The following is an 18,387-nucleotide window of genomic DNA, read 5'->3' as shown; positions in this document are numbered from 1 at the left end:
AACAAAAAAAATAAAAAATTAATTTGATGTACTTTATAACTGTAGAACACGTATAGATTTCAGATGTAGCCTATTTCCCCACAAAACGTTTTAACACCCATTCAAATAATTTTATCATAAGAAATAAAAACATCAAACACATTTGGCACAGCAATATAAAATGACTAAATTGACATTTAAGGTTCCAACTGAGAGGTGAGCTAACAGTGAAGAAGTTTGGTCATGCAATGCATCATCAGGACAGGAGGCTTGGTCAGCACAGTGGCCACTCATAGAAAATAAATGATTGAACACACACTCAAAAAAATAATTAAGCCAAAAATGTTGACTTTATGTATTTTAATTACATGTAAATTTTCCATGTAATTTTATTACATAAGTTTAATGTAAAAAGTTGCATTTAATACAATGTTTTTTCTATCATATTGAGTCAGTATGAATAAATTAAATACCTTCAGTCAGATTTGCTTTAGTTAATGCAAACTTTTACATAAACTGTGTTTGACTGTGACGCTCAGCCTTTTTATGTCATCTAGTAAATAAAGTTTACTTTACTTGTTTAGATTCACTTTATACTACGCATATTCACATTATGTTTGACTTTTTTGGATAAATAAACTTTAAATTTCATATATTTCAGTTACATTTTACTTTAAAATATTACTTCATGTTTATTAGAGCCAAGAATCTTTTTTTTGAGTGCAGTCGAATCTTACCTGTAGCTAATAATCATTTTAAAAAGTCTAGAAATGCTATTAAAAGATGTTAAAACTAAAAAAACAGAGTGAATGTACTTTGTATAAATTTATACTGTTCATTGTCTTATTCTTATGCACTTGTTATTCTATGTCTTACTTTTTATGAACTTTTTTCTCCATAGAAAATGAAAAGCAGTAACTGGGAAATTATAACATGCTACATATATCACTGTACAGGCACTATACATGTATCTAACAACTTTTGAGGGTGTCTAGAGGCAAATAATATGCCAAACACATCACTGATGAAAATATTCATCCAGTTGCAGAGTGATTCCAAGTGATGCATAAATTCACCATTGTACCGACTCAGAGGAACAAATCCAAGGTGACCTAAGCTAGGACATCCCTCCAAATTGCTTCATTGCAGAATCATTTTAATTTTCTATGTGTAGCCTCTGCATCCAGACAGTGGCTGTGAGTTATGAGTTTGCTGACCTGATGACAAAGCACAGCCACTTCCTGATGGTACGGTCAATAAACAGACAGGGTCGAAAAGATGCTCTCATCAGGCTAAAACTCTGTGGTACTCATAGGGAACGTGCACATCAATTTAAATCATAGGTGTTTGAACACCTGACAAGGTTAAATTTGTGAAATGCACAGCAAAATAGTGTTATTGATTGGTGACATGAGGATGATGCACGACTGATTAAAAATGTAGTGTATTAATGCACAGGATGTGTAGTCAAAAGATAAAATACATCAAGGCAATTGCATGGCTGGTGATAACTGATTTAAATTAAAATATTTACATGTAGAAAAAGAAAAATAATACTAGTAACAGAACTGCAAAAACATCATTGCTTTTTGATTGTTTCATTCTGTTATTGATATGAAAGTTTTATGTGAAAGGAAAATAATGTTTCAGAATAAAATGATTTTTTTTTTTAAATTAATATCTATGTAATAATCTCTGGAACCTCCAGAGGTTAACCATTCGAATTAGTGGGATTTTCGGTTGGATTTGCCCTTTGTATTATCGCAGTCTTTGGTAACTTGCCAAGTTTTCACTTATTGGAAAATTATTAATTAGAAGAATTCTGAGTAGAGGTCAAAACCATAAAATTAAGAGAGAACATGACAGATAAACTGAACCCAGTCGAAACATTGGCCACTTTGCATTCAGCAAAGCAGTCCCATCAGACTTAGATAATAAATAAAAACATGCACTGACCTTGTAATAGCCTTCTTTTATACTTAAGAGTATTTATTAAGGGGATAAATGGGTAAAACAGGGCAGGCAAAATAACTAATGTGACAACAGAGCAGCAGGTTTGTCAGATAGGGGAAGAGTATCGTTTACATTCGTTTTGGGAGACAAACAGGTCCTGTATGTTATATGAGTTATAATAATACTAAGGGTTACACTGGCAGGAGCAACATTAGCAAAACAAACTGTTATCAGCTAGCTAGAACTATATGAAATATAAATACATAGCCGTTAATAAATAACAATAACTGCTTAACCACCGTGTACATAGTTTTATATTGGACTTTAATGCCTGTTTATTTGAGTACTGTTCCGCAAAGTTTCGAGTCAAACGGTCCTTTAGGGGTGGATTTGCTTGGTATTGCTCTCTTCGTGCAGTCAGATGTAAATACTCACAGTGTGTGTCCGCAGACGTTCACCATCAGCTTCAGCGACGGGTTTCTGTATTTGGTTGTTTTACATCTCGGACAGCCTTGGTCGTCCATTTCTGTTGTGTGAAAATAAAATAAAAAGCAACAGAGAATGTCAACAACTAGCCGCTCCCCTCTCAGGTAGCAAGACTAGCACCGCTACGTTACGCTGAATATGGTCCGACTGGAAACTCGGCTCATGACAATGGTTCCTATATATTAACCCTATGACTGGAGTCAAACTGTGAGCAGTCTTTTTCTTCTTATTATTATCATCTCCTTAGACCTTATTCTCGAGGGATTCAAACAATGTTTTTAAATGTGTAGTTGTGTGAGATAAATAATCAGTTTAGGGTTATTTTTTAATTAATAAGTTTTCAAAGGAGGGTCTAGTATAGGGTGTCCTTTATTAACATATGTAAATAGGCTACTCATTAGCAACATGACCTTTGACTATAAATTATTTTCTTATCGGCTTTGAAACTTTGCTACAACTGTTATGTTGAGATAATGTCAGGTTAATGGGTCGTAATAGTTTAATAATCTAATCTCACTTTGAAATTACAACTAAAAAGTTATTTAAAGATTAAATTAAATTCCATAGCCTATATATAGAAGAAGAAAATATCTTGAACTAGTCTATAGATAGTCTTTGTTTTAAGGGACAGAAATATCAACGTATTTATGTGGTGTCTCACTGAGGGGATATAAAGCTATAATAAGATACGGATAATCATGTCAATGGGCTCCTAAAAATGGTATAATACTAGTTGATCTTACATTGTTTATAGGTTCATGACGCTTGGTGTGATTTCATAGGGACCTCTGAGAGACACTGGCAACAGTGAAATCCATTCACCAGTAGGACCTAGAAATATTACAGCTTTCTCATGATAGTTATTACTAAAAATGTGGAAATATTATGATTGTCTAAGGTGAAATTTTGCATTGTGGCATTAATGAAGAAAACTTAAATGAGAGTTGTGTGCGCTACTGGGGGACCACAGAGGAAAAACTTCAGTGGAGTATAACCAATATCTAACAAATTTAATCTTAAACTCAAGTCTTATTTAATATTATGTTATGTGAGATGATTTAAATTTGCAGAATCGATTTTTAGATTGAATTAAGAATCACATTCCCATGGACTTATTTCCCCCTTGGATTTCAGTGGCTTGACATGGAAAGGTACTAATGCTTTATGCAGGCTTCATAAAGCCAACTCAGCTCCCGACAATACAGACAACAAGGATATCCCGTTCCCACGATTTCAAAAGCACTCACCTTGCACAGGTGAGCTACGGGAATATACTTGAAGTTATATGACTGACAGCTGGAAACCAAACATTCGTGTCTGAATCCCGCTTGCTCCTCCCTTATGGGACCCACGGCGGCCAATAGCGTGGCTCTCCAGCAGATAGACCCCAGTGTGTCTCCTTCCAGCTCCAGTCCCCGCAGAGTAAAAGTCACGTTGGAAGGAAAAGGGGAGAGAGATATCTACTTACAGCTGCTGTCAGATATCCGATCGCATTCGCATGGCGAGGAGGTAACCTGATCGAGCTGGGAGGAGTGACTTTACCAGGGAAGGCTTGAACAAAAAAATGTCTTCTTCTTCGGCCGGAGAAGTCACAACAGCAAATGACATCAAGAGGGAAAATGTGAAGGAGGTGGATAAGCGGGAGTGCATCAAGCTTGTGGCGCTGGACGCGGCGGAGTTGTCCATGGAGCGCACAACTCCAAACACGGACGCGGTGCGCACGGAGTTGTTGGTGAGCGCCGCTTCCTCTCTGGCTTTCTCCCCAGAGCAAGTGGCGTGTGTCTGCGAGGCTTTGCAGCAGGGAGGCAATGTGGACCGGCTGGCCAGGTTCTTATGGTCCTTGCCACAGAGTGACCTATTACGCGGCAACGAAAGCATCCTAAAAGCCCAAGCGCTGGTTGCTTTTCACCAGGCTCGGTATCAGGAGCTGTACAGTATTTTGGAGAACCACAGTTTCAGTCCGTCCAACCACACCTTTCTGCAAGATCTGTGGTACAAGGCCCGGTACACCGAGGCGGAGAAGGCGCGGGGAAGACCCTTGGGTGCCGTAGATAAGTACCGAATCCGGAGAAAGTACCCTCTCCCCAGGACTATCTGGGACGGCGAGGAGACGGTGTATTGTTTCAAGGAGAGGTCCCGAAACGCGCTAAAGGATTTGTACAATCAGAATAGGTACCCGTCTCCTGCCGAGAAAAGAAATCTCGCCAAGATCACAGGACTCTCCTTGACCCAGGTCAGCAACTGGTTTAAAAACAGAAGACAGAGAGACAGAAACCCGTCCGAGGCACAGTCAAAAAGGTGAGACTCTGAAGGGACAGCACACAGACAAACATATAACCCCAAACCATGAAAACACTTCTCTTCTTGCTCTGTGCGTAAAATGAAGTTTGAATGACTTTCGCAAAGTAATTAGAATCCCTTTTTTCTCTGTGGAAGGACGAGGCTGCCCTTGTAGTTTACAACCATTCACACTCAGTTTGTGAATGACTAAAGGCCACTCTGTCTATTTTATTATCGCACCGTCCGATTCACGTCTAACTTTACAGTGTGAACCATTAACTGTTTATAAATAAGAAACCAAAAAGTATGCGTAAAAGGATTTGGAGCACGCTTTTAATGTTTTGAAATATGAAGCGGTTGCCATTCAGATCCGGTTTCAAGTGTGTTGGTGCTAAGGGGCATGGAAACCATAGGCAACAAAATAACACAGTAACTTCTACACGTCCAAAGCATTTGCCTGTGAAACAAATGAGGAGAGTGAGTTTGATGAATGACTTAAAAGGGTGATTTCTTCTGTGCGTAAACACGAACTTAAACTGAATTTAACATACAAACACAGCAGCGCATGCCTGTCCCGACACATAAATCATTTTTCATCATCACTTTTTTTTCCCCTCTCACACCAAAAGCCCCTCAGAGCTTCCACCGGCTCCTGCGTTTCATTTCATAATCCTCCACACAAACAGACTTTCATGTTGCCCTCACAGTGAACAAAGCTAGCGCACCTGGTGGAGGTGACCCCTCTGTCTGTCTGTCTGTCTGTCTGTCTGTGTGTGTCTCTCACACAGACGCGCCATTATAGAGACTCTCCAAATCGCTGTGGTTATTCTTAAACAATGTACTTGGAAAACGTGACTCTTGATTCTTCAGAGTTATAATAACCGCTGTCTTTATTTCTTCTATGAAAGTGTGGGGGGGGGGGGGGTGAGACAGTCTGTTAGTGGTGGAAGGGTGCAGCTGTTTGGATCACTCTTTAAAAAATAAAAAAAAGAAAAAGGTTTATTTCCTAACGGTATTTGTTTTTCATGTAGTTGTTTTTTTTTTTTTTTGTTTTTTTTTTTTTCAAAGTTGCCTCTTGAAAGCTGAAAATATTAACTTTTATTACCAAGCGCTATTTTAAATCGAAGAAAGCATCTCAGATAAAACCCCTCAGCCAGTTGTTTTTTTCACGCCATGAGCGCTGGCATTTTGTCACGCCAGAATTTATTGCGCCAAATGGTTGCACGGTTGTTGATGCTGGTTGGTTATTGTCAGTGCAGCTCTCCATGAGGTAAGAATGCTATAAGTTCACAACGCAGGCTGCTCTTCAAAGCTGTGGTATAACAGCTAAAATGTGACTGTCTTTCTTTAGGAGAGGCAGAGAAAGATAAATAAATATATTTCCTTTTACCTCATTGAATTAGAAACCTAACTGTTTATATCCCCAACCTGATTAATACAAAAATATATCTATATATATTTTTATAATTAGGACAATTCATGTTTTCCAACTATATTTTCCAATTTCCAAGAAGTAATTTACTGTTCATTTCACTTTATGATGCACAACTTCACATTAATCCACTCTTTTCACAGTGAATCTGATGGAAACCACAGCACAGAGGATGAGTCGAGCAAAGGCCAAGAGGAGCTATCTCCTCGACCGCTCTCTAACTCCTCAGATGGTGTGATCACCCATGGGACCCTCCCTATTCAGACAGGGTCTCTGGACACTGGGGTGGTCATCCAACAGATTGGGGATATCAAGATGCCCCCTGGATCCAACAGCGGTGGCCTCTACAACGGAAGTCTAGTGACCAGTAACACCTCTTCCACTGTGTTTCACAACGGTGGCTCCTCTTATCTCCACACACCTGGAAACATCCTCTTCAACGGACTGAATCTGGGCATCCAGCCCTTGTCCTTCAACCCTCTGAGGCCGCCAGGAGGGGTCCTGCTGGGTGGCTCTGGAGTTGATATGCAGATGCAGGCAGGACAGGAAAAAGGACTGGGTAGTTCTGCTGAGGACTCAAGCCTGCAGTACGCCTCCTACTCAGGCTGTGTGAATGGATCAGAGGTGAAACTAGAGGGGGTTCACACCATGGCTCCGCAAAATGGGGGCTCTTCAGTGCTGACGTTTAGTTCTGCATCAGGTGCGCTCCAGCTGGGAGGATACAGCCTGGTCCAGGTACCGAGTGGAGTCTCAGACAGTGATGGCAGCTCATTACTCAACAGCGACGTAGGTCTTCCTCCTCTTCAGCTCTCTTCTGCCTCCTCTTCCTCAACAATCGCACAACAAGGTGGGTCTGAAAACAGAAGAGGATACTACAGTTATTAAAACTTAAGACTTACATACTTTGTTATTCATTGTTGCCATAATAACATTAATAATAAAGTCATGACCTCAACCTGTATTTTAATAAAGCAGTTGAGCTCATTCAGATGATATTGTCTAGTAATAAAGATAATATTTAAAAATTGTGAGTCAGTTCTTGTTCATTTAACTTGTTTAGCAGTAAGACAAATCAACTAACTGACTTTGCTGTAATGAAATGCTGTCCCTTATTGCAGCATTTAAGACCTTGGAAAGGCTCAAATAAAACATATTATTGTATTAGGGTAAACAAAGTATTCTACTGTCACCTTATGTAAAAAATATGACCTTGTTTACTCCCTATACTTCACAATTTGATAGTGGTTGACAGTCAATGATGCCCTTTACCCTCCTTAAATGTTCTAGTGCTGCATGTCCTTGGTGGTTTGTCAACAGGTCTCTACTACATCTATCTAATATATCTGAGCTGCTTTATTCTTGGCTTGTCTGCGTCTGGGCCATAGCCCAAAGGGCTGATACTACACATAACACAGAGCACAAGAAACAGGGAGGGCTGCACATGCTACACACACACATAAGAGGTGGTCCTGAGAAAACCCCCGAGAAGAATAAAGCCAGTTCTGAAGTCACCATCACTCATCATCATTGCACTCTTGATCTCCAGAGCAGCAGAGGAGGGAAATATGTTTCAGACAATCAGAGGCCATGAAACGCACTAACAGGGAATGAGCCATTACAGCACTTACACTGACATAAAACAGAGAATGTACACCAGGATGAATAATAAGGAAAACAGAAAATTTGCAGCTTTCGGTTGGCTCCTGGCAGGCTTTTGAATTGTTTTTGTGGGGCACTGCAGGGTCAAACATAAAGCACAAAGTGAATGAGACACACAACAGCAAGCTCTAACTGGAACATATAATACTGTGTGAAGTGACATCCAGCAGGGGGATGTGATCTAATGAAACTTGAGACAGATATACTGTATGTATTGATCTATTGATGTATTTCCACAGGTACCATGCCTTTGAACAATGTAGCAGTATCTTCCGCCAGTGACAACTCGTTCCAGCAGCAGGACAAGATGACCATGTCATCGCTGCACCACAGCACAGTCCTCTACAGCCTGGGCAACACCAATCAGCCGTCCATCAAGAAGGAGCCTCTGGAGGGGGGGGTCTTCTCTTCGTACCATCACGGACTCCACCTAGACCCCAGCGGTCAGATCAGCTACACCACCCCCAACTCAGAGGAGGTTCCTTCCAGCCAAGGTCCTGCCTCAACTACGGAGGTCTCAGCCGTCAGCTCATCCAGCCCTGAACCAGAGGTGTACACCACCCTCACTGTCAGCACGCCCCTCATGACCCAAACGGACCCGAACAGCCACCACCTCCAGCCCACAGACTACCTAGGGGGCCATGAGGTCAGAGGGGCCCCGTCCTCACACCTGATGGGCTCCGGCTTAAACAGTAATTACATGAACCTTTCAGAGAGCAAGGTGGACGGGTCGGGCTCGGGAGGCGTGAATGAGATGGTGAGAGCGATCTGTGGGGAGATGGAGGCTGTGGAGGGGAAGGAGCTAGCCAAACTACAGACAGTGCAGATGGACGAAGACATGGCTGACCTTTAACCTCAAAACCATCACCCTGTAGAAGCACTCATGTCCACCAAAGCAGTGATATGGTGAATCTTTTTACTTTAGTGTGAGAGTGTGTGTGGATTGTTTTTTTTTTTTTACCATCATATCTTTTAAATGTTAAATTATTTGCAGATGTTGTGTTCAGTTGAATTTTACAATGCACTCTAGTCAGAGAAGTCCTGTGGGTGGGCATTATCAATTTGCCGTAAAAAAATTCCCTGACATGTTTTAAAAGCCTCAACAATAAGACTAAACATTACGACTGTTACGTGCTAATAGAAGAAGTCACTGTATGTGTTTGAGCCATGTTTAAATGTACATTTTTATAGACAACACCTGCTACTTCCTGTTGAGTGGATTTGATCTGCAGAAGCAGGTGCTGGAATGCCTCAAGTCATGTGACCAGGATGTTCCTCCAAACTAAATGCGTCATCTGGGTCAAACCAAAAAGGTCATTCGATGGAGGGAAGAGGGAGAGCGTCTCAGTGAAAATGCTCAGTTAAACAGCGACAGCTTTACTGAAGGACTGTATACATGTACGGGGAATAATACGTCATTATTCACATAAAGCTGCTGAAAAAGTGTCCTTCAGTAAGCACCTTAAATTCTTTAAATGCCTTTAGAGTCACTGCAAAACCCTACGTTTCTGCTTTATACTGCATCATACCAAAATGAACTAGAAATGTTTTAGCGTGGTGGGTGTTCATAACTAGACTTAAAGACATATGTGCCTTTCTGCTACTTAAAATATACATGGCATTGGTCTGTTTTGGCATTTGCACTACCATGATGACATTACAATGTACATGTTTCAAACAGCCTTCATGTTGGAGGATCTGTCAGCGTCACACACCTTAACAAATACACACTCTTTCAACGACAACTCCTATTTCAAGCCTCATCATCAACTGGCAACACGTGAGACCCAGATATGAATGAAACAAAGATCACGCTTTCGATCCACACGTTGCCCATCATGTGTTGTTTATTATGCTGCAGCTCATAGTACGTTAACTAGATGTGATGAAGCTATTCTATATTGTGTTTCATTTTGACGTGTCTCTCCAAATGTCAGTAATCGTGAATGATATTTTTATATAAAGCCAGATGCAAACAGCAGTGTGAATGCTTTAAAATGTATAAGGAACAAAAGGGACAGAGTGTAGTCTTGTCTTTAAAGTGGAGAAGGATTGCATGGAGTCATAAGGTTTTGGACACTAGTGCCTTTTACTTTTGCTTTGTGAATAACACTGAAAGCAGCTCCGCCGTAGCTTCTGACAGTGACGCCGCAGCCTGAGAGATTTACCACCAACACCACCACCACGGTCGACGCCACCACTGCTGCTGCTGCTGCCGGCACATTTGTTGGGTGTCAGATGAGGCAAAGACAAGAGAATGTGGAGCCCATTTGTCAAGTGTGTCCAGTGCTTTTCACAACAGGAGTCTAATTCCTGGCTGTCATACGTGACCATAATAGCACATTTCAGCCTCACAGCCAACACACATCAAGCACAAATATCAGTGCATCACACATCTTCTTATAGTCGGAATAAAGTGGTAAGATTTTACTTTGTCTAGATTCATGATCCCATCAATCTGAAAGGACATTTCAGCAGAACTATGCTCAGAGCTTTATTGTCATACACCAAAAAGAAGTCATGGGTGAAAAGAAAATCTGATGGTCATTTGTTTTTTGTTTTTTTTTTTTTAACTTAGTTTGAATTATATGTTTGTTATCTGAAATTATGTGAATGTATTTTTCTAAATCTCCATACTGCAATAAAAGTTTATATTTATAAAAACATACACAGATATTTTTCATTCTTTCCAACAACCTCTGAACTCACGTGATGACTAAAGTTACGAGCTGATCTTTGACATTTTACTGATAAAACATGCCCATAATGATTTGAAGTTTATATCAGATAAAAAAGCATACTTTCCCCCAATATTTCAGAGGCCTATGCAGCCGAACTTGGAGGATGGGAAAGCTGGCATGCAGTAATCCACCAAGCCTGGTGCTGCTCTCTGCAAACCTGCAGTGATCGTTTGCACATGCCTGGCAACCTGGAGTTCATTAGCCCTCCTTTTCTCATCTCAGCCCCTGTAATTCAAATAAACAGCAATGAGATTTCCAGAGGTAAAGCTCCTTTTGGGTGGGGGGTCTGCAGCTCCCAACAGCCCAACCCAATCCAATGGGCTTTTCCCCTGAACGAAGGCCGAACAAACCCCCCTCCGCTTCCCTCGGCTACCTCTATTTCCAACATGTGGAGGAATGAATCTGAGGAGCTGTCAGTCACAAACACTCAATCTGCACACAGAAAAAAAATAAACCCCTCTGCTGGCTTGCATAGATCCTCTGTGAATTCATGAGTTTCCACCCAATACTTGTTCCCTCAGTGGGCACCCAACCAAACCAGCAAGAAGAGAGATAAGATTCAGACAAAGTTTAACAAATGGACGAACAGCAGGGGATTTTATTTTATTCGCAGCATGTCTGTGGTGGATTAAAGACGTTGTTCTTTCGGTGGATACTGGCTGGAAGAGTTATATGTGATCTAACCGATGACCTAAATAAACAGAGGCTGTTTGTCTTTGCTCACTGTGAAGGCACAGAAAGAGAGAGAAAAATGGGAGAGACTAGCGGGAAAGGGAGGGAGAGGCAGGCAACCGGGATAAAGTTACCTGTGCACAGGTGACCTCGTCGCCATGGGCAGTGGATTAGCTGATTGTCAGGTATCAGGTAACTCCTCCTGTAATATTGAAGAGGGTGAAAACAGCTTTGTTGGAGCCCAGAACAATATCCCATTCGCAGCAGGAGCCCATGGTCTGTGGGTCTCACGGGGAGGGGGGCTGGAGAAAACTCCAAATTCTACCTTTGTATTGTGCCTATAAATTAGACAGGAAAGAAGCAGGCAGTGCATTTTTATATGAGGATAGAAGGATACGGATTACTTCTAGAGAGTTTTATCAAAGTTATTTACATTTGCTGCTTGAATTATGTGTGAAAATTAAGACTTTTTAATGACGCTGTAATAGTAGTAGATCATTTTATCCACAATTTTAAACATGCAACATAAAACTTTCTTGAGTGCGCAGTAAAAGCAGGGAACTCCCCCAGAACTCTGGCCTTATTAAAAACACTGACCTCTGATCTTTCAGATGGTTTCAAAGCTGACATTTAATGCAGCGCAGCAGACTGCAAGCCATATGTAACATGACCTGGGGAGCACGGTACTCCACAGCTCCACGTCCCACTAATGAGAGGGCAAGGGTCAGCGGGTACCAGTCTGCTTATTCAGACCCACCACTACTGGCCAAACCTCTGCTCTGGGAGAAAAGCTCTTCTTACTGGCACAAAAAAGTCTGCGGGAAGTAGTTGGTGGTGTTTATATGCACTGTAGTGGGATAACAAATGTCCACAGCTTTCTTTTGCTTCCACTTAAAATAATTGTTGCTGAAGGTATGTTCACTCCACCAGCAAGTGTGGGAAAGCAAAAGATCAGCGCTGGTTCATTCTGGGCTACAAGGACAGAAAACATAAGTCATACCCAGGCTGAAATGACACTGCTATAGAGGACCTTGACAGTTTTAGTGACTGAGAGGGATGCACACACGCAAATGGATAGAGGTGCAGCAGCTGGGAGGCAGCATCCTGTCCACACCACAGTGGTCAAACGGTATTTCCCAAAGAGAAAAACAGCACTTTGTAACATGAGCAGAGCACATGAGGCCTGACATGACCAGTGAAGATCACGGACACACACAGACACATGCACACACACCTGCTTCTTATCTGTTTCAAACCTTTTCCTTAAACCTGAACTTACATTATAAGCAGGATGATTGCATTGTCGTGGCGCCCCCTCCCTGCCAGCAGGCACATTTGAAGGCGCACCACCATAAGGACGCCGTTTTTGTTATTTATGTGTTTGTCTGACCGCCTAGTTTGTTTACTTATACCAGCCCTGCAGCAAAAAGAATAATTTCCCTAAAACAAATGTGTTCATCTATATGCCTGGGGCGTGTTTACCGAGCTGAGCACTGTAAAAACCAAAGCCGTAATTGCATATTTGTGGAGGTGGCCCTCTGAGGAAATGCGTAATGATTTTGATGGGGGGTAACCCCAGTGCACTTGTACCAGGTCTAATTTTCCAACATGACAGGAAACTCTGTTAAGCTGATAATTGCAGCTCCAATTTCATTTAACTCACTCATGTCAACAGTTGTGTTTTGTTTTGGGAGAAGGGGCTGCTTTTTTTCACATCTTCGAACAAACCCCTTCAACTTTTAATTAAAAACACGTTTAGGACTTGTGAATTCAGAAACGACGACAAAACAGCTGATTATCCAAATTAATGTCAACAATTAAATTAATAAGGGCGTTTTTTTTTAATGTGATTTTTAAGACAATATAAAAAAGTGATAATTCATTGATTTATTTGTGTTTAATTAATTTCTGTTCTTCATTTTATGTTTTTTAATGCACTGAGAGGTTTCCTATTAAATGTCACCAAAATCCCCCTTAAACTAAAACCCCAAATCTGACATTTCTCACTTGATTTAAACAGTATCTGCTTTGTTCCAGTCCGTACAGCTGAAATAGCACTCTGGATTTAGATAGACTGAAAACCATCTGCTCCCGCATAAGATCAGTGAGTCAGTGGTCGTTTAAATTTTCTTCCATATTAAAAAAAATAAACTATCCAATAGGAAATACGGGCTTTTTGATGATGACATTTTTATGAAGTGTTTTCTGGTGTTTGGGATTGAGCCCCCCCTTTTTTTTCTCCTCTCATTTTCTGGACTCCAGTGTCACTGTTTCATGTCATATTTATTTCCATACCTTGAGGTGTTGGGAATTACTATCTGGAAAAGTGGCTCTTGCATTTATCAATTTATACCCGGTCGTTTCATCTTGAATTTAGTTAAAAAACGAGGTGGAATCAATCGGGCCCAAAACGGAGCTGGATTGGGCCTACATCCCATTAAACCATCTTAATGGGAAATGGCGAAAAGTTTATTTTCTCGGGATGAAAACACTCTGACTGATTAGGGCTGTTCGAGAAAATAATGACTAAAAGTTGGGACATCCTGAATATTTAACAGCTTTGGGTTTCCAGAGACTCGTGCTGCGGTTTTTAAGAGGTAACAAATGATGCTTTTGGAGGAATTTACGCAAAGCATGGACGGTGAATTAAGGAAATCCTTCTCACTGTAGGCTCTGTCGAATATTTGAGGGGAGTAACGTGGGATAGCCTACCTAAGTATTGCATTACTTGTCGGGGGGTAAGGAGCTCAGCACCGGCCGTGGCAGAGGCGGAGAGTCCACATCTTGAAATAATCTCGCCCCCCGGGCTGCTCGGGTTAAAGGAGGAGGCGCGGCGCAATGTGGTAGAGATATTAGAGAAACCCGAGAGCCGCTCATCAGACAGCTCATTTACTGAAGCACTGAGGTTTTACACAGCCCAAGTGCAGCAAGACCTCGAGCACAAGTGGCCTGCAAGACTGGATGTCCACTGAAGAAGACACCAGTCAACATTTACATAAGGCGCAATATGGAAACGGCCTCGCCTGGCTGCGTAAAATACGCAAATAACCCATTTAGAGAAACACTCTCAGTTTATAAAATACTTCTAATATTTTTATTGCAGAGTTACACTTACTGCTTTTTTTATTAAACAAAATTGCAGACCTATTGTGGCTCTCCTGTCTGGCCATGTTCTTTTATTTATTGCCAAGAAATGATAAATAATTAAAATGAGCTTCAGATAAAACTGTAACGATTGTGCCTCTGCCAATCAGTAAACACTTCCAAAATTTAGCAGTTTGTGAAGCATGCAACGCTTTCAGAAGAAATTTAACAGCTTCCATTCATCATTTATTCTACTGTTGAGTGTTTAATAATGGAAAAATGTTGACAACTGTGAAAATACATTATAGAGTTTTTAGTTAATTCTTGGATTATGGCAAGCATACTGACTGAATTAACGGTTTCATTTGGGAAATATTACAAATATAAAATGCTAAATAGTGAGGGTTTGCTTAAAAGTGTCAATGAATGTCTGCAGAGCTGATCTGTTTTTTCAGGTGTCGCCACATAAACAAAGATTTACAGTATTATCTCCTTAAACCCTCGCTATGTTTCCTCAAAAGGTTTGCAAGAATTTCTTCAGGTTAAATATTATTTTCTAGGTCAAATCTTGTTCCTTAACATAGTGAGTGAGCGACTCCAGTTTCAGACTGGTGCAGAAAAGAAATGTGATCTATGGCTCAAACCAACAACTGCACCACCAAGAACCAGTGTCGCAGAGAACTCATTTACTAATGGATTGGTTTAGTGTTTCACCCCACAGAAAACAGTGGAGCCAGTGCGGTGCCCATCTAATCCTTGAAATATAAATGTGGGGCTGCAGGCGAAGAATTTAAGAGCAGCTCCTAAAAAACACGTGATGATGTGGAGAAGCTGCAAACAAAAGGAGAGAGGGTGATGCTATCAAACCTTTGTGCGTAAAATATCAATATTTCAGTCAAAAGAGGAGTCTTAAGTGTGCGGAAAATGCGTGCGTAAGAAACAAAAGTGCAATCTTTTGATGCTATTTTATTTTTGCTAAATTAATGAAAGTGTATATGCTTCTGAATGGGTGATATAGGGCTGTTATTTCCTGAAGATGTTTGTCAAATAAGTACAGACCACGTGACATATTCATATTACCCTCCCACCTCTCCCTTACACACACACACACACACACACACACACACACACACATTTAAGTGGCTGATTTCCTCCTGGTGGTCTATGGTCCATAACATGTTTGGCAGGTAGCAGGTTTTCATATAAAGACGTGCGTAATGGCACACACACACACACACACACACACACACACACACACACACACACACACACACACACACACACACACACACACACTATCATAGTAACTTTCAGAATTATACCACCTCGTAAAATAAACGGCTTCAGTAATTAATAGACTATGAAAGGTGTAGGGATACACACAATGTTCAGTCTGTCATTAATTAAGGTGGTGGGCGTGAACAACAATCAGATGTGATAAAAGGCTGGGAGAAGAATTTCACATTACATTATTTTTTATATTAAGATCACCCAGTATTGCTCATGGTCGATTTTAATATGTTGCAGCCAATAAATGTAGTCTAAACTTTCTTCCCCAAATAAAAAGCTTTGTGTTTCTGCGGCTTTCCCCTCCTGGCTATGATTACTGATAACGCATGGAAGAGGCAGTGTGCGGTTTGTCCCACGTGGGAAATCTGCAGTGCCAATCCTATAGAGCCACCATTATAGAAGATGTATATTCAGAACATGTTAATACGCCTTTTTAAGAGGTCTGTAATAATTGATTAGTGTTTAGGTGCTGCTCTGCTCCCTCAGCTGAAGCAGGAGAGGGATTGTGGGGGCGGGAGGTGGGAGCGCTCCTATTTCAGCCCCTGACGCACTGCCTCTGGGGAGGAAACGGAGCTGCAAACTCAGTCCTGCTCTGCTGTACAGGGTGCAGGGCAGAGGGAGAGCCAATCACCGAAACGCACAGGCTCCCTTTAAGCCTGACATATCTCCAACAGGAACAAATTGTCCCAACAATCAACATCCCAATCTGCTGCGCGCATCAGGGGCTGGAGTGGAGTGGAGTGGATAGCCTATAGGCCTGTGCTGCGCGGACGGACTGCGCTGGATTGCATCGCGACAAGAATCTGAACAGAGAAAATAAACCGCAGTTTTTGTGTTGGATAACAAGGTTTTAGGTGGAGGAGTGAGACCGGACATCATGTCTATATTACCGTCATTCGGGTTTACGCAGGAGCAAGTGGCATGCGTTTGCGAGGTGCTGCAACAGGGAGGAAACCTGGAGAGGCTCGGCCGCTTCCTGTGGTCTCTTCCCGCTTGTGATCACCTTCACAAGAACGAAAGCGTCCTCAAAGCCAAGGCGGTGGTGGCCTTTCATCGGGGGAACTTCAGAGAGCTCTATAAGATCCTGGAGAGCCACCAATTTTCCCCGCACAACCACCCCAAGCTGCAGCAGCTGTGGCTCAAGGCGCACTACGTGGAGGCGGAGAAGCTGCGCGGCCGGCCGCTCGGAGCTGTAGGAAAGTACAGGGTGAGGAGGAAATTCCCGCTGCCCCGTACGATATGGGACGGAGAGGAGACAAGCTACTGCTTTAAAGAGAAGTCCAGGGGAGTCCTGAGAGAGTGGTACACGCACAACCCCTATCCGTCCCCGCGGGAAAAGAGAGAGCTGGCCGAGGCCACAGGACTGACCACCACGCAGGTCAGCAACTGGTTCAAAAACAGACGGCAGAGGGACAGAGCCGCAGAGGCCAAAGAGAGGTACGTTCAACGGACGCAGCCTCGGAGCTGCTTGTAATCTGTGTCACTGAAGGACATTTACATTCTGTTTACATATTTTCCGATGTAAACTTGGCTTCAACATAAAGCACAAACGACGACCAGTCACCACATTATGCGTAAAAACAGCAGCCGTTAGAGTCCCAGTGATCTGACATGATTCCCCCAGACAGAAAAAGCTCAAATGCAAAAAGAAAAAATACTTTATATAGTTGATTTAATTCATATAATAATTTAGAATACATTCACAAATATCCTGATCTCAGTGCGGTGGTAAACAGCAGCACTGCGTTGGTGATGATGGATTTTCTTTTCTAATTTCTATCATCATGAATTATTACCTAAAGTGTATTTAATGTCATCGTATCTCGATGTCAGTAATACAGATAATAAAATATCTATTAATAATCTCTGAAAAATCCTCAAAAAGCATTATGGTCTCACGTGTGGAGAAGGCATGTTTTGGTGTAGCTTATTGTTAAAAGGTTTAGCTGTGTAACAATGGAATAAAATGACGCATAAACGCACATTGGATTTTACAGACTGATATAATTCAATAAAAAGTCAAAAATATAAATAAAACCATAAATAACACTGATCGTTTCGTGAGGTTTGTTTTTCTTCGTGGTTCATTACATTTCTGCTGCTCCAATAAAATAACAGTGCATTTCTGCTTCTCATAATACTCTTGTTTATCTATTCATTTCCATCTTCTACCGGGTGTTAATTTCATTATGTGTCCTCGTTCTAATTTCTAGAGAAAACAGTGAAAATAACAACGCAGGCGGCAACAAACAGAACCAGCTGTCCCCGCTGGACGGAGGAAAGTCTCTCATGTCCAGCTCGGAGGACGAGTTTTCTCCACCTCAGAGCCCCGACCAGAACTCAGCGCTTTTGCTCCAGGGCAACATGAACCACCCCGGGGCCTCCGCGTACCCCATGTCCGGCCTGGGGGCCCCACAGCCGGTCCACAGCATGCACGGACACCCGCACCAACTGCAGGACTCCTTGTTGGGACCTCTAACCTCCAGTCTTGTGGATCTAGGCTCTTAAAGAAGCTGAGATTATAATATTTTGCAAAAACAAAAACCAGAAAAAGAAGACTGATAAGTGTATCAGATTGAGTATGTATGAAATAACACTATAGTAGCCTACCTTATAATATAGACTGACTTGTCTGTCGTTAAATTTGGTTAGAACAAAAATCCTTTATGCGCTTAAAATGTCCTATATCCCCTGACAGGAGGTGCCCTGATCTCCTGCACAATGAAAAAAAAACAAACAAAAAAAACAACCAGGACCTTTTTTGACACTCTTAACTCAACGAAACACTTAACTGGACTCCCCATTTGCTTA

The 18,387-nt window shown here is 41.6% G+C and overlaps 3 protein-coding genes across 3 annotated transcripts in view; 2 read left to right on the top strand and 1 right to left on the bottom strand.

Moving 5' to 3' along the window:
- Positions 1–2,545, bottom strand: part of mnat1 (MNAT1 component of CDK activating kinase) — a 37,697-nt gene extending 35,152 nt beyond the window's left edge. Inside the window, exon 1 of the mRNA XM_030126811.1 lies at positions 2,368–2,545. Within this exon, the coding sequence (XP_029982671.1) occupies positions 2,368–2,456 (89 nt within the window). The 5' untranslated portion in view covers positions 2,457–2,545. The remainder of the gene's footprint in view (positions 1–2,367) is intronic.
- A 1,301-nt stretch (positions 2,546–3,846) lies between these two features.
- six4a (SIX homeobox 4a) lies at positions 3,847–10,321 on the top strand. Its single transcript, XM_030126792.1, has 3 exons — positions 3,847–4,716; positions 6,274–6,977; positions 8,029–10,321. The coding sequence occupies exons 1-3, from the start codon at positions 3,983–3,985 to the stop codon at positions 8,640–8,642; spliced, it is 2,052 nt and encodes a 683-aa protein (XP_029982652.1). The 5' UTR covers positions 3,847–3,982; the 3' UTR covers positions 8,643–10,321.
- Positions 10,322–16,164: 5,843 nt separating this feature from the next.
- Positions 16,165–18,369, top strand: LOC115413753 (homeobox protein six1b). Its single transcript, XM_030126812.1, has 2 exons — positions 16,165–17,013; positions 17,790–18,369. Exons 1-2 carry the CDS (start codon positions 16,454–16,456, stop codon positions 18,082–18,084), a joined length of 855 nt encoding a protein of 284 aa, XP_029982672.1. The 5' UTR covers positions 16,165–16,453; the 3' UTR covers positions 18,085–18,369.
- The last annotated feature ends 18 nt before the right edge of the window (positions 18,370–18,387 follow it).

The sequence above is a fragment of the Sphaeramia orbicularis genome, chromosome 22, assembly GCF_902148855.1.
Source record: "Sphaeramia orbicularis chromosome 22, fSphaOr1.1, whole genome shotgun sequence".
Lineage (NCBI taxonomy): Eukaryota > Metazoa > Chordata > Actinopteri > Kurtiformes > Apogonidae > Sphaeramia > Sphaeramia orbicularis.
Note: the sequence above shows the minus strand (reverse complement) of the source record. Positions and strands in the feature narration are given on the sequence as shown.